This window comes from Erpetoichthys calabaricus, chromosome 10, assembly GCF_900747795.2.
Source record: "Erpetoichthys calabaricus chromosome 10, fErpCal1.3, whole genome shotgun sequence".
Taxonomy (NCBI): Eukaryota; Metazoa; Chordata; class Cladistia; order Polypteriformes; family Polypteridae; genus Erpetoichthys; species Erpetoichthys calabaricus.
The window spans coordinates 151,424,566-151,439,951 of record NC_041403.2 but is presented as its reverse complement, the minus strand read 5'-3'; the positions used below and the strand labels follow the sequence as shown (position 1 = coordinate 151,439,951).

Sequence of the window (15,386 nt, the reverse complement as noted above, 5' to 3'; positions counted from 1 at the left end):
TAATATATATGTATATGTATATATATATATATAATATATATGTATATACTGTATATATAATATATGTATATAAAATATATATATATATATAATATATGTGTATATGTATGTATATATATATAATATATGTGTATATGTATATGTATATATATATGACAGCAACACTCATAACAATGACAACACAATTACATTGACAATCATGTTACGTTATTTTTAAAATGTTTCCTTTACTTTTTCATAACTTCTTTAACACACTACTTCTCCGCTGCAAAGCGCGGGTATTTTGCTAGTATGGGTATAAAATCCTAAGCCTAAAAGTGCAATGATTTTATGTGACTTTTTATGTCACATTTTTTGTCACACTTTAAATCAGGCTTTTTTTAAAACCTACATATATATGTTTGGTATCATTCTTTTCAGAATTTATCGAACTTTAATGTGATGTTGTTAGGTTTTCAGATTCTTATTTAAATTACAAACTAAAAAATATGAAGAACTCACGTCCCGCGAGATGAGACTTTGTGCCAAGAGATTTAACGACGCCCAGGGCTGGAAATAAAAGGCAAAGAGTAGGACAGCTGCTGTACAGGATTTTAAATGTTCGAAGCGCCGCTCGAGATGCAGATCAACCGACACGGCAGCAGCAGCAAACCAGCAGCTGATTGAGCAAAGAGGAAGTAAAAAAAAAACTGTGTTTCCCATTGTATTACCCTTTAAGAGGGGGTTTCAGAGGAGCGACCGCATCTCCTTGGGGTGCGTTCAGCACCCCACTTCACAACACGAGCGTCAGAGACACAAAGTGGCTGGTGTATAGTGCGGGCAAATGGGGGTTGGTGAGCAAAGCGAGCAGGGGGTTAGCCCCTTAGTATTATCTAAAACTAGAAACAAAATGTAATATTCTTTGTGTTTAACTGTGCATACCTTCTTTAGAATTTGGATAATAATTTATTGATGTTGTTATAAAATATTTTAACATAAATAAAGCCCTGCCAGCATCTCTGCTCAACTCCTGTTGTTTTGATTAATGAGATTGTGTAACACAGTTTGACAGAATTTCCCCTTTAGTCTGCATTTTTGGAACTGTTTGGGACTTAAGTGCTTGGGAAGCATTTATCTTTATAACTTTACTGCCAGTTCATCAGATAACAATTACTGGTAACACGTGGCGCAATGACCTTTTTAATGTATATTACAAGAATCAATGTGTGTTCAATGTAAACTCTGATGGTTGTTTTTTTTATGAGCTCTATTTGTATGCAGTGCATTCTGTTGAAGTCTGCACAATGTCTTCTTATCGTATTACCAAAGGAGTCCGCATGCTTTCATATAAAGTGCAATGTGAAATGAAATACCAACCCAGGATTTCTAAAAGCAATTTAGACAAATTTGGACAGAAACTATGCAATCTTTACATGGCAAAGTCCATGGGGGCCAACAACTGTTATAAATTCCAGACATTACTTATCCTCTCTGTGTACAACTCCATAACAGAACTGTTTAATCCAATTCAGGTTCACAAGAAACTGAAACTCATCCCAGTGGCATCAGGTGGAAAGCAACCCTAGATGGGGCACCTGTCATAAAGTTACATTCTAAGCGTTTTCCCCAAGTTACACCCAGTGGCATAGCTATGGGGTGGCAAGGAGGGACATCTGTCCCCGGGCGCAGCATCCAGGGGGCGCCGAATTGATGTTCCCCATTGCATTTTGGCAAACAGGAGGGGGCACAAAATCTTCAGTTGTCCCCAGGTGCTGAAAACCCTCTGGTTACACCTGATGTGCAGTTTGCTGACAGGGTACACACGTCAGGAGAGGGGTATCCCAGGTTCTCTTTCTCCTCAGTCACACCCAATGTCATCCCTGTCCTTTACTGTATATTTACCACGTGATGCAGGCAGAGAGAGAGTAAAAACAGATCTTTTTCTTGTGCAGGTCCACAGGAGTCGACCACGTCAGGACAGACCACTTGTGCGTCTCTTGCTTGTAAAGGCATCAGCCATTCGAGGCCCAGCAAGTACAGCTTTCACCACAGGTCAGTTCTGCTCTCCATTTTTATTCCTCACAGTTCTAGCAGCTTGTGGAGTCTGTCTAATTATTACTGCAGAAAACAGTCAGCATTTGGTCCTCTGCTGCATTTTGATCATAAGCTCTTCTCGAAGTTAAGCATGTTCTGTAACCAAAAGTCCCAGCTTTTCCTGTATTTCATCCTTCCACCAATAATTTTCTAGAAGTTGTCTTTCTGCACACTGTGATATTCGGACAGTAATTTACTTTTCACATGTAAGGGCACTATATTGGTCTAACTTGACACTGTTTGACCCTGACGTTTAACGTTTACCTGTTCTCTTTATGTTTGCATGGGTTATTCTATGAAAATCTGTTTTCTCCCACAGTTCAATTGTATGCTGTATTGATCCCTCTCAATTGGTCCAGTATGCCTTTCACATACAGACGTTCTGATTTGCACTTACCCCCGTTCTCCCGCGGATAAGTCGAGGCTTGATTTTACTTTCTGGTATTTTTATAAGGTCGGTCATATAAGTCGAATGTGGAAAACTCCCGCTATTGGTGCAAGAGATTATGATATGCTAACACCCACCTGAGAGAGTAACCACGGAGCACACAGCCTTTTTTTTCTATTCTTGTGCCTACGTGACCACACAGTGATACCCAAACTATTCCCGAAGTGATGTTTGCACTGATTTGTGTTTTTTGTATCTCACACCCCCATACACCTTTATCATAAGAGCATCCCTTATCTACGATGGAGCGTTCAATCAGAAGAAAATATGAAGCTGGATGTCATTGAAGTGGCGAAAGAAATTGGTAACTGTGCTGCTGCAACAAAATTCGATGTGTCTGAGAAACTGGTGTGAGTTTGGAGGAAGCAAGAAGATGTAAAAAAAGAAAAAATTAAATGTCGCGTTTTTGAACGGGCGTATAAGTCAGGGTCTGATTTTATGATCGATTTTTCAGGTTTCAAGACCCGACTTATATGCGAGTGTATATGGTATTTCTCTTTTTCTGTTGTGCAGCACTGGTTTTAGAAAATGGATAAATGGTTGTTCTTGTGAAGTTACATATGCCTGTCTGTCAGACATTAGCTTGTTTAAGAAAGAGAAAGGACAAGTAAAAAGAGCTGGGCAAGCCGTGCCCGTATATTGTTGAAAACATCAAGAAAAACAAAAGACTTTCAAAAATGAACAACAAAGTAACGTCTTTCTATACGCGAGTTCAAAGCTGAACTGCCTTAGATAGATAGAGATAGATAGATAGAGATAGATAGATAGATAGATACTTTATTAATCCCAAGGGGAAATTTACATAAATTACAATACGATGGCTGAACTTGCGGTCTTGTGCGCTTCTGGCAGGAAGGAGACCAGACACTGGAAGCCTGAAATGGTAGGGCCATCGATATTCTGGTCTGCAGAGGGGTAAAAAGAGAAGGCATTAATAACCAGCGGCAACCCCTGTTTCCCAAATGCACATGCGTGACACTTGGTTTTTATGAACTAACAAGAGGACCTGTTAGAAACAGGGTCATCTTAACCGCATCATAGGCCCCTGGGCACTGTGGTGTAGCGGGTCCACAGCACACGTCAAAAAGGCTCCTTTTTAAATAAATAATCGCCGCACTCGCGGCTTAGCGAGGGGGTGTGGTATGTGTGGCTGAAGCAGTTCCCTGATGTTGTGTGAAGCAGATGGTCCTCACTTAAGTGCAAAGGTGAGTAGTCCTCCACATCCATGATTGGCGCCGGGAGCTGCTAATTGCCACATCTGATCCAGGTCCCTGTAATAAACAGAAGCGTGAGGCGGCTAGGAGGGAAGAAAAAAGAAAAGAAGTGAACGGAGGTTAAGAGAAGAGAAGAAGGTGGCAGGAAGCAGGCAGGAGAAAGCCGGTGTGTGAGTGAGCAAAGAAGGCAGCTGAGTAGTGAGCCCTAGCAGGGTTTTTGGCTGACACCTAGGGCAATCGGTAGTGGTCACTCCTGCTGAGCATGAAGTTGAAGAGCAGGAGTGACCAGAAGAAGGATGGCTTGTCGCGGAAGACAGCAGGAGTCGGGAGGCTTGGGAGGTGGATTCCCCAGCGTGAGCATTCTGGTGTGACGATGCGGGTTCTGCTTCATGCTCCTATCTGCTGTTAGGCAGCCCTTGAACCCTTCACCGTGAACAATATTACCGAGATGAGCTAGAGAGTGAGGTACCAACACAGCAAGGAGATGATGAAAAAATGCAAAGTGCTTTATTAAACAAACAACAATACAAAGTCCACAAAGTGCAGTTCATTCTCAAAAGTCAATAAATAAATAATCCAATAAAAGCAAGTGAATATGTGGAGGTTAAAACAATAGAAAAACAAACCTTTAAAAACGAGGTTCAAACATTGCTGGAAGCAGTCCTTTAAAACAATAAGCCCGGTGCTTCTTTTACACTAGCATCTCACCTGCTTCTCCTGTTTGGGCCCTGCAGCACGCGAGACGCTCTCTGTCTGCAGCTGACCATCTCAGTGCCTGCTACTACTGTCAGTTGCCTTACTGATCCTTGGCTCCGGTCTGCTCCTCCTGACAGTGACTTTTGGATTCCGCAACAACCAAGGCTCTCACGCTGGGGACACCACGTCCCAAGTCTCCGGCTGCCTTCCGCGGCCTTACGCAGAGAGTTACCTGCCTTCCAGTCATTCCCGCTCTCCGAAGTATTTTCTACGGTAGCGACCACAACTACTACTCCCCCAGGCGTCAGCCAAACACCAAGGCTGCCTGCTCAGCTGCCGCGAGCCTGCTCTCGCTCGCTTGTTCTCCCACACTGACTTTCTCTCTCTCCTCACTGCTTCCTGCTTCCTGCTTTTCCTCCACAACCTCTTCTTTCTCTCTTTCTTGTTGTTCCCCTTTAACCATCTCAGGCTTCTCTTTATAATGGACGTGACAGCTGTGGCAATCAACAGCTCCCGAGAACAATTACGGAGTGGAACGTCTCTCACCTGTGCACTTTGGTGAGAAACGTCCGCAGCACGAATCACCGCTTCAGCCACACTACCATGCCCCCTCGCTACGCCACAAGCGTGGTGATTATTCATTTAAAAAACTGGCCTTTGCTGAGAGAGCTGTGGACCCGCTATACCACACCTGGTCGCTTAGGAACCCAAGTCTCGGTCTGGGGAGAGCAGAACCGAAGCTAGGGATTGGGAAGCCTTCAGACCAGCAGGCAGAGCAGGTCAGCTGCAGCTGGTGCATTGCCTGGATGGGAGAAGCAGGGCAGTCACCAGTAAAAAAAGAATGCACCGGGGCTTTATTTTATGGCTTCCAGCCATTGTTTTAACCTCGTTTTAAAAAGGATTTTTTCTATTTATTGGATTTTAACCTTCACCAGTTCACTTGTTTTATCAGATTATTTATTTAAAGATTTTTGAGCTGCTTTTGATTGTTGTTGTTTTAATAAAAGCACTTTGCACTTTTTGCACCATCCCCTTGCTTTGTTGTGACTCACTGTCTAGCTCATCGGTGACATTACCGACGGTGTCAGGTTCAGAGCTCCCAGAAGCTGAATGGGAGCATGGAGTGAACCTGCATCGTCACAGGCACCTCTGGGCAAAGTAGTGTGCTGGTGCCCCTGTTTTGACAGCAAAACAGAAACATAAATAGGTATCAGAAACATCGTGGGCCCCTATGCTCCTGGCTCCCCCAGTTAGTGCCCATTGTGCCCATATGTTAAGACAGCCCTGGTTGTGTCCTCTCAAAATCATTAAATAAACTTCAGATACAATGAATGATAATGATTAACACTTTGGTTCACTATGTGTGCTTCAGCAAGTTCTCTAATGAGCCGGGACTTCTAAAAAAAGAATACCCAAGCATTTATAAAGGAAGAAGTAAATCGAATGTCTTAGTCAGAAGTAAAAGAAAAAAGAAGGATTTAAAACAAAAGAGTTAGATGTGCTTCAGGATTTTGTGCATTTAAAGACGAATAAGCCCTGAGACTGCTGGTATTTTATTAGCAGTGCTGAAAAAAATGAAAGTCTTTATTAATGGTGTTCTGGCAACCATTTCAGATGGGAGAAGACCTGATGACTGGGACGTTTCCAGCCTGTCCCCACTTCACAAGAATATCACAATAATTAAAGACCACTAAGTCAGTCAGTCAGGTATTTTTTAACCTACTTAGTCCTGAACAGGGTCACGGGGGTCTGCTGGAGCCTATCCTAGCTAGCACAGGGCGCAAAGCAGGAACAAACCCTGGACATGACACCAGTCCATCACAGTAAAGACCAATAAGCCTCTTTTCTATTCAGTGTAAACTTTAATGAGAAATAAAGTACTGCAGATGGCTACTTGCATGAAATAATATAGTGAATAATAACGAGACATCATAGATTCATGAAAGAAATACCCTGCCATAAACAAAAGAACATACAACATAATTTACATAGGCTTTTTATTTGTAATACTTCATTTGTTCCAAAAATATGCATTTTAAAAGAAATGTTATTCTGTGACACATACGTTTCAGTGAAACAAAATGAAGAAGTTTAAATATCTGTTCAATCAGAAATACAACCATTCTCGTATATCACAATAACAATTAAGATTTATAATCATAAACCATGCTGGATCCCCCACCTTCACCCAAAACCGAAAGCTAATTAATCATAAAAAGAGGCCCACTGTGTTACACAACCTCATTAATCAAAGCAATAGGAGTTCAGCAGAGATGCTGGCAGGATTGTATTCAGTTTTCAAATATGTTAGCACAACATTAATGAATTCTTGCCAAATTCTAAAGAAGGCATGTACAGTTTCACAAAGGATATTAGATTTTTTTTTCTAGTTTTAGAGATTGTATAATTTACCAATTAAGTTATGGAGAGTGCAATCGCTTCCTTTGAGTTGAGGAGAATTAACTCCTTTTACATTACACAACAGGTCTAGTGATGTTCAGTTACAGAATTACTATTTATATACAGTTAGGTCCATAAATATTTGGACAGAGACAACTTTTTTCTAATTTTGGTTCTGTACATTACCACAATGAATTTTAAATGAAACAACTCAGATGCAGTTGAAGTGCAGACTTTCAGCTTTAATTCAGTGGGGTGAACAAAACGATTGCATTAAAATGTGAGGCAACTAAAGCATTTTGTTAACACAATCCCTTCATTTCAGGGGCTCAAAAGTAATTGGACAATTGACTCAAAGGCTATTTCATGGTCAGTTGTAGACAAGTCCGTCATTATGTCATTATCAATTAAGCAGATAAAAGGCCTGGAGTTGATTTGAGGTGTGGTGCTTGCATGTGGAAGATTTTGCTGTCAACAGACAACATGCGGTCAAAGGAGCTCTCCATGCAGGTGAAAGAAGCCATCCTTAAGCTGTGAAAACAGAAAAAACCCATCCGAGAAATTGCTGCGATATTACGAGTGGCAAAATCTACAGTTTAGTACATCCTGAGAAAGAAAGCAAGCACTGGTGAACTCAGCAACGCAAAAAGACCTGGACATCCACGGAAGACAACAGTGGTGGATGATCGCAGAATCATTTCCATGGTGAAGAGAAACCCCTTCACAACAGCCAACCAAGTGAACAACACTCTCCAGGGGGTAGGCGTATCGATATCCAAGTCTACCATAAAGAGAAGACTGCATGAAAGTAAATACAGAGGGTGCACTGCAAGGTGCAAGCCACTCATAAGCCTCAAGAATAGAAAGGCTAGATTGGACTTTGCTAAAGAACATCTAAAAAAGCCAGCACAGTTCTGGAAAAAACATTCTTTGGACAGATGAAACCAAGATCAACCTCTACCAGAATGATGGCAAGAAAAATGTATGGAGAAGGCGTGGAACAGCTCATTATCCAAAGCATAGCACATCATCTGTAAAACACGGTGGAGGGAGGCAGTGTGATGGCTTGGGCGTGCATGGCTGCCAGTGGCACTGGGACACTAGTGTTTATTGATGATGTGACACAGGACAGAAGCAGCCGAATGAATTCTGAGGTGTTCAGAGACATACTGTCTGCTCAAATCCAGCTAAATGCAGTCAAATTGATTGGGCGGCGTTTCATGATACAGATGGACAATGACCAAAACATACAGCCAAAGCAACCCAGGAGTTTATTAAAGCAAAGAAGTGGAAAATTCTTGAATGGCCAAGTCAGTCACCTGATCTTAACCCAATTGAGCATGCAGTTCACTTGTTGAAGACTAAACTTCAGACAGAAAGACCCACAAACAAACAGCAACTGAAAGCCACTGCAGTAAAGGCCTGGCAGAGCATTAAAAAGGAGGAAACCCAGCATCTGATGATGTCCATGAGTTCAAGACTTCAGGCTGTGTTTTCAACCAAGTATTAGAAATGAACATTTTATTTCCAGTTATTTAATTTGTCCAATTACTTTTGAGCCCCTGAAATGAAGGGATTGTGTTCAAAAAATGCTTTAGTTGCCTTACATTTTCATGCAATCGTTTTGTTCACCCCACTGAATTAAAGCTGAAAGTCTGCCCTTCAACTGCATCTGAGTTGTTTCATTTAAAATTCATTGTGGTAATGTACAGAACCAAAATTAGAAAAAAGTTGTCTCTGTCCAAATATTTATGGACCTAACTGTAATTAGTGATTGAGGGCCAGACCCAGTGTACTCATGTGAATGATATTCAGGAAGTTTGACATCCCAGTCAGGCCGGTGTGCAGGTCATAGAGACAGACTGTTGTGTATGTCAGAGCTGACCACCAATGAGCTCACACCTGGAAGTGCAATGCATACAGTTCAGTGGCAAAAAGAAGCAAAAGCGTCTGTTTTGGATATATGCAAACAGAAGAGAGTCTTGTCTGTCTGATGTCTCATGTTTGTTGTACCACAATAGAATTGATAAAGGAACATGAAAAGGCTGAGACTATGGCTGACTTGCCATACCTGGAGGTCTTCATATAGGCACTGGCGTGGTCAGACAGCACCCTCATTGACTGTCAGAATGGGGCGAGCTGTGATACTTTGGAAATGTCAAAAAGTACTGAAAAGTCTGCACAGGGAGATCTATTGAAATTCCATGGCAATGAGATCCAGCAACTGCACACATTAAGTTTGACGTCCCCTTCAAATAGAAGTCAAGCAATGTGCCACCAGCTTCGGTCAAGGCATTAACAACGTAGTTCAAGAAATTATTGTTAATTTATAAGCTGGAACAGGAATTGAAATGATCATAAATGCTACACTATCTAATAAAGAAGAACAATCTTTTCACAAAATGGTGTTAAATTTCAACAGTCCTAAAACATATGCCCTAGTAAGGCTGGAGCTACCTAGCATCGTTCACAATTAGAGTGTAATAACTAATAGATTTTAGGTAATTTCTAGTTGGAGAGGTTTGTCAGGAGTATGTACAGTGTTTTGTACAAATTGATGAAGAATGAAAATTCCACTCTTCCCCTCTTTTCCTGAGATGTCAATAGAAGAGGTCTGCAAAAGAGGTCTAGTGGTGACAATAACTGATAAAGTCTGGAAATGCTGCCAGCCTACTAATATTTTTTGTGAAAGGTGGAGGATTACAGAAGTTAAGCAAATAGTTGCAGAAAAATCAGTTGTGGAAACCAGAGGCATGTACATCCGCACCACCCCAACACAGATAGGCAGAGACATGGGTTTGCCACATTTATTTTGGTGGGGAAGCACTTTTCTCTCGCTCCCCACAACAGCGCAGTACAAATAAGCAGAGCACCAAAATACACTGTTCACAGTTCTTCTTGTTTGTCTCCTTGTTGTCCACTCCTCCTCTTGGCAAGCTTTTTCCCTCTTCCTCCCAACTCTGGCTTCCAGAATGGAGTGAGGCGGCTCCTTTTAGGCAGACCCTGGGAGTGTTCCAGGTGGCTTAATAATCAGACCTGGAATCACTCCCAGGTGGGGTGAAAGCCCCACATAGGACTCTGTAGCTCCCCCTGGCAGCCCCCACGGAAACCCAACAGAGCTGTGCTACACTCCCCGGGGATGTAGTGTCTTGTAGATCTCACTCCCTCGTTCCTTCCATCCAGCTTAGGTCCAGGCCGGGTAAAGGCTGTGGCCGCCCATCTCACAATAAATACATATCAATATATACTGTATACAGTATATATATATACAGGGTGAGGCAGAAAGGATGGACGTCTTTGAAATGGCTAGAACTCACCACTAGGTGGAGTGACAGATGTGCGGTAGGTGGCGTTAGGTTCACGAAGTCTTAGCATTTTTTTATTTTCTTTTTAGTTATCGTCCACGGCCCCATGGCTTCAACTAGTATCTATCTATCTATCTATCTATCTAGTTGAAGCCATGGGGCCGTGGACGATAGAACACCGCGTTTTTGCGTACGACTGTTTTGTCAAGAACAACCAATCTATTATACGCAGTTCAGTGTGAGTTTCGTTGCCATTTCAATATCAACAGAAATAAAGCTGTTCCCGCTCGTAACACTATCCTACATTGGGTTAAAGCACTTCGTACACGAGGTACACTAATGAACAAAAGACCGCCAGGGGCTACACGAATGGCACGTACCCCTAAAAATGTGGAAAGCGTACGACTAGCCCTGCTGCGCAGTCCAAGTTGATCTGCTCGGAAGCATTCTTCTGAACTTGGCCTCAGTAATCGTTCGGAGCGCTGTATCGAGATGATAAACAACTTCTTTTTACCTGAATTACGACGAAAGAGTATTCCCATCCGGTGTGTGTGTGTGGTTTCAATAGGATGGGGCAACAGCCCACACAGCTAGAGCATCAATGGATGTTATTCGCCCTCTCTTCCCTGGTCACCTCATTTCCAGGTTTAGTGACATTCATTGGCCTCCTTGATCCCCTGACTTATCCATGTGCGATTATTTCTTGTGGGGTCACCTCAAGGCACATGTATACGAGCATAAGCCCCGTACATTGGAGGAACTGAAGGAAGCCATTCACGTGGAAGTCACCCAAATTGACAGAATGATGTTGAAAAGAGTGGAGGCCAACTTCCATGAACGCCTTCAGAAATGCATCAGTGATAACGGACACCACATGGGAGATGTTGTTTTCCACACTTAATTTTGTCAAATGTTATTACAATATGAACTCAAATCTTTCAATAAATTTCTTTGTAAGAAAAAATTAACAATTTTGTGATTTTGTAAAAAACGTCCGTCCTTTCTGCCTCACCCTGTATATTGTGGCGGGCGGCTGGGGGTGGTACCTAGCTGGGACACCTGGAAGGACCAGGAGAGGGACTATGCCTCCTCCAGACCATGAGAAGGCAGCCGCCCTGGTTTGCATGGTGGCCACGGGAACAGAGCATGGAAGCTCAACCCTATAGGGGCCCGTGGTCACCGCCAGGGGGCGCCCAGATGCCTGAGAAGCTCCTGGACGTCAACACTTTCACCACACCCAGAGGTGCTGGCGGAAGGAAAACCAGGGACACCCGGAGTGCTTCCAGGAAGTGAGGCATAGAAGAAGGCCCGAACTGAGTGTGTGTGGTGCAGGGTCACCGGGTTGTGAGCAGTTTTTGTAAATAGTTGGACAATGTTTAATAAACGTGTGTGTGGATTTGAACCATCGGTGTCTGCTTGTCTGTGCCCAGGGTGGGTCTCCACAATATATATATTTATATACAGTATGTATGTACGTATGTATGTATGTATATATAGTGACCAGGTGCAGGAATGACAGCTTCAGGCACTGGAAAAATTTGGGGTGCCATCCAGGTCTTCTCGTTTATTGTTCAAAACAAAACAAAAAAAATCAAATGCTCTTTGGTGTCCGTGTCCCACTATGTAGGGAATCAAAATCAAAACAAAATATTTAGGCTTGTTAACCAGTAGTCAGGTCACTAGGGCAGCGGAGCTCCATCCAGTGGTTTGCTCTTGCCAAAAATGATGCCTCCTACCAGGATGCTCAGGCTTTTGTGGTGGCTGATCTGGAAGTGGTGGTGTCAATTGCCCTCACTGGGTGGGAAGAGAAGGAGAAGACACTGTTAATGATAGTGCCCTCTCTTATCCCAGTGGGTTATCACATACCTCAACAGAACTTGTAATATATATATACTATATTTGCTGGGTCACTAAAGACCCGAGGTATGTATAGTGTTTCCTGAAATTCCTGTATATGCAAGCATTAAGGGAGCTGTACACTGAGTGTAAACAGCAATAAACGTGTTAATGAATTTACCCCAGTTGTGGCTGACAAGAATTTAATTGTATGTCAATTCATCAAAACAAGAACTTGAATCCATCAATAAGATGAATTTGTTTTGGTGGAAATTATGACAAGAGAACAATGGAACTAATGAAGCTTAGTACGGAGTGGTAAACAGAAGCACATTGCATTTGCCAGCCCTGCAGGAGATGTTTGCAGGCACCAGCCTCTCTGTGCTCTCAGTTGTGTGAAACTTTCTTAACTGAGCATTAGATAAATTTAGATTGTGGATGTGTGTTAACAGAAATAATAAATGACAGCACAGTGTCTCTTATAATTCATGCTGAAGGTCCTTAAATGGCAAAGCTGTCAGCAATGTTGTATCTTTTGGCTTAAATTAAGTGATATTTAGTCAGTTAGAGCTTGGATGAAGATTCCTTTTTGAGTTAATTGGTTGGTTACTTTAGGGTGACCCAGTGTAAAAGAGAAATACATATTCTTATTTTCTGCTTAATTCTTTATGTTTTATTCCATTTCCAGTTTGATTAATCTTGACCAAAGAACAATCTATTTTTAAAAGTGAAGGCCATATACCAAGCCATTTTCCTTTTGGCAAATTTTATGTTATTTGAAGCAACATTTTAGGTACATGTGAGCACAGAACAATTATTGTGAGAAAAGGAAATGCAATCCCAGGAGATGATTTGTAAGGATAGTGTGTTGGCTGGGATTGACTCCAGCAGACCCCCGTGACCCTGTAGTTGGGATATAGCGAGTTGGATAATGGGTGGATGAATGGATGGATGGATGGATGGATGGATGAATGGATGGATGGATAGATGGATGGATGGATGGATGGATGGATGGATGGATGGATGGATGGATGGATGGATGGATGGATGGATTATTTTAAAAAGTATTCTTACCCATCTTTATCTAAAAATGTGCACCCTCAGAGTCCATCCCCCTTAATAGTCTAGCAGTATCATGAAGTCTTATTACAGCTGTACCTGTGGTTCCCAGAGTTACCTTGCATTCACTGACTTTGCTGCTTAATGTTTCTGCTGTAGGAAGTGTCCCACCCCAGGGTGTGATGGTTCTGGACATGTGACCGGGCGCTTCACTGCTCATCACTGCTTATCAGGCTGTCCTTTAGCAGAACGGAATCAGGGTCGACTCAAGACGGAGCTCTCTGACACAGAGGGGCCTGGTGCCAAACGGAACCTGCTGGTTTTTGGTCAGCGAAGCAAAAAGTCTCGTCATCATGGCAGGTAATCACAGGGTCATGTTTTCTTTTTCCAAAACTTCAGAATTGCTTACAACAATGAAAAGTAAATTAAACACATTTACCCTCTGAGCTGTGCATATGCAGTTTGTCTATAAACCTTTATAAGTTCTTGAGGGCACGTCACCTTTGCCATGCCTAGACATTTGAGAAAATCATAAATGCAGCTTTGCCAAATGACAAATTCATAGACCAAACACCTCATACTGTTCTGTGGCTACATGTTTTCATCACTTGGCTCTCCATGAAGGACTGGTTGAAGGGGAAATCCTATTTTGCATTAATTCCTCATTAGACTGGTGCTGCCATCAGTATCCAGCCATGAACCTGATTGAGCCAAGAAGCTTATGAGCTCAGCAGATAACACAACATAAGTAACATCGTCAAAGCTGCTCAATTCGTTTGAAGACTAGGTGTAAGGCAGGGAATGTCACTGCACAAGGCACCACTCCATTGTAAAAACCCCCCCCCCCCCCACACACACACACACACATACACACCTCACACAAGAGCAATTTAGAATTGCCATTTAACCTAACATGCACATCTTTGGGAATATATGAGGAAAACTGGAATCCACAGATGAACAGATATTTTCGTTATTAGACTCACCACCATCTTTATTCCCAGTGCTCAGTATTTTTGTCTCAGTACCCGGTTTGTAAGTTAACTTTGGTGTTCTACAACTTTATAGGTTTTGCATCAAAATTTTCCAAACAATTAAAGACAACTGTAAACAAGTGTATTTATTCTCTGCTTAACAGGATAGGACGCCCACCTAAATATAGAAAGAGTCAACAGAGGGCGTATCAAAGTAAGTAAAAACTCACCACTGATCAATTATGTCTGCCTAATAACTTTTACTGTAAATTATACTAAAATGTTCTGACTTTATATAACTTAGTAACAAACAAAGTTATTATCACAGTTCATTTGCCAGGAGCCTTCTTACCAATTAAATGAAATATGAAATTACGTGAATGTGAATTGTCACTGAATGGTGCTCAGATTTAAAGGTGTATGCTTGTTTCATAAATGGCCGGAGTGGTGCAGGCTGTTACCTTTCTGTGTGCTACCTCTTTGTGTATAGTAGTAGTAGCAGGATATTGTCACACAGGTACAGAGTACAGTGACATTTGTAGTGGCAATGCTATTGATATTAGACAAGTTCATTTTCTAGACGGTGTCATTTACAGCAGATATAAGTAATTGTCAATCCAGTAGCTTAACAGATGTTGCACATACCGTAGCTCCATGGTTCATATTTTGGTGTACTACATTTAATCGCCAATCAAATTGTTTGTATTCAAAAGGACAAATTCTAGCCAGTCATACTGTATGTGCCGTGATTGTGAAGATTCTGGGCTGAGAACAGCCGTCGTCGTGTGTCTGGGTGCTCGCTGGCACTTCGTTAGACAGAGGACAGGCACTCAGGCTTCATCAGTTAACAAAGATCAGGTTTAACTTCTCTTTGGGACATTAAAACATGACATTGTTAGTGACATTGTTGACTGTATTTTTTAATTTGAAAATCTGGAGTTTGTAGTCAGTGATCTGTATCCTTTTTTTCTTTGGCATGATGTGCAGAACACATTTTCTTCATCTATATGACTGAGGGTCTAGAAAGGCCCTTTTTCTAGTTGAAAATACCTGAAGAATCTCATTACCCTATTAAAGGTCCAGCAGTGAGTAGGGTTGCATGGTATACCAGTACTGAAAGGTACCGAAAATAAAACTAATTTTAAACCAGTACAGTACCGGCATTTTGGGATTTTCTGTACCAGAAGTAAATGTTAGCCTTCTTCTCAATATTCTAAGCCCCTAACACTCACTACTGCACTTATGGAAAAATGTCAATTTTGTTAAAGTCAAAATCTGTACGCTTTCGACATGATCACAACTTCACAGGGGAAAGCATCAGGATCCACTTTAGCATTGGCACATTCAGGACTTCATGGGGTACACCCCCCTCTTGTTGCTT

At 42.0% G+C, this 15,386-nt stretch overlaps 1 protein-coding gene across 1 annotated transcript in view; it reads left to right on the top strand.

The window, feature by feature from the left end:
* l3mbtl1 (L3MBTL histone methyl-lysine binding protein 1) overlaps positions 1-15,386 on the top strand; it is a 100,876-nt gene that overhangs the window by 70,691 nt on the left and 14,799 nt on the right. Inside the window, exons 17-19 of the mRNA XM_028810633.2 lie at positions 1,932-2,031; positions 13,191-13,391; positions 14,170-14,219. Coding sequence (XP_028666466.2) covers positions 1,932-2,031; positions 13,191-13,391; positions 14,170-14,219 — 351 coding nt within the window. The remainder of the gene's footprint in view (positions 1-1,931; positions 2,032-13,190; positions 13,392-14,169; positions 14,220-15,386) is intronic.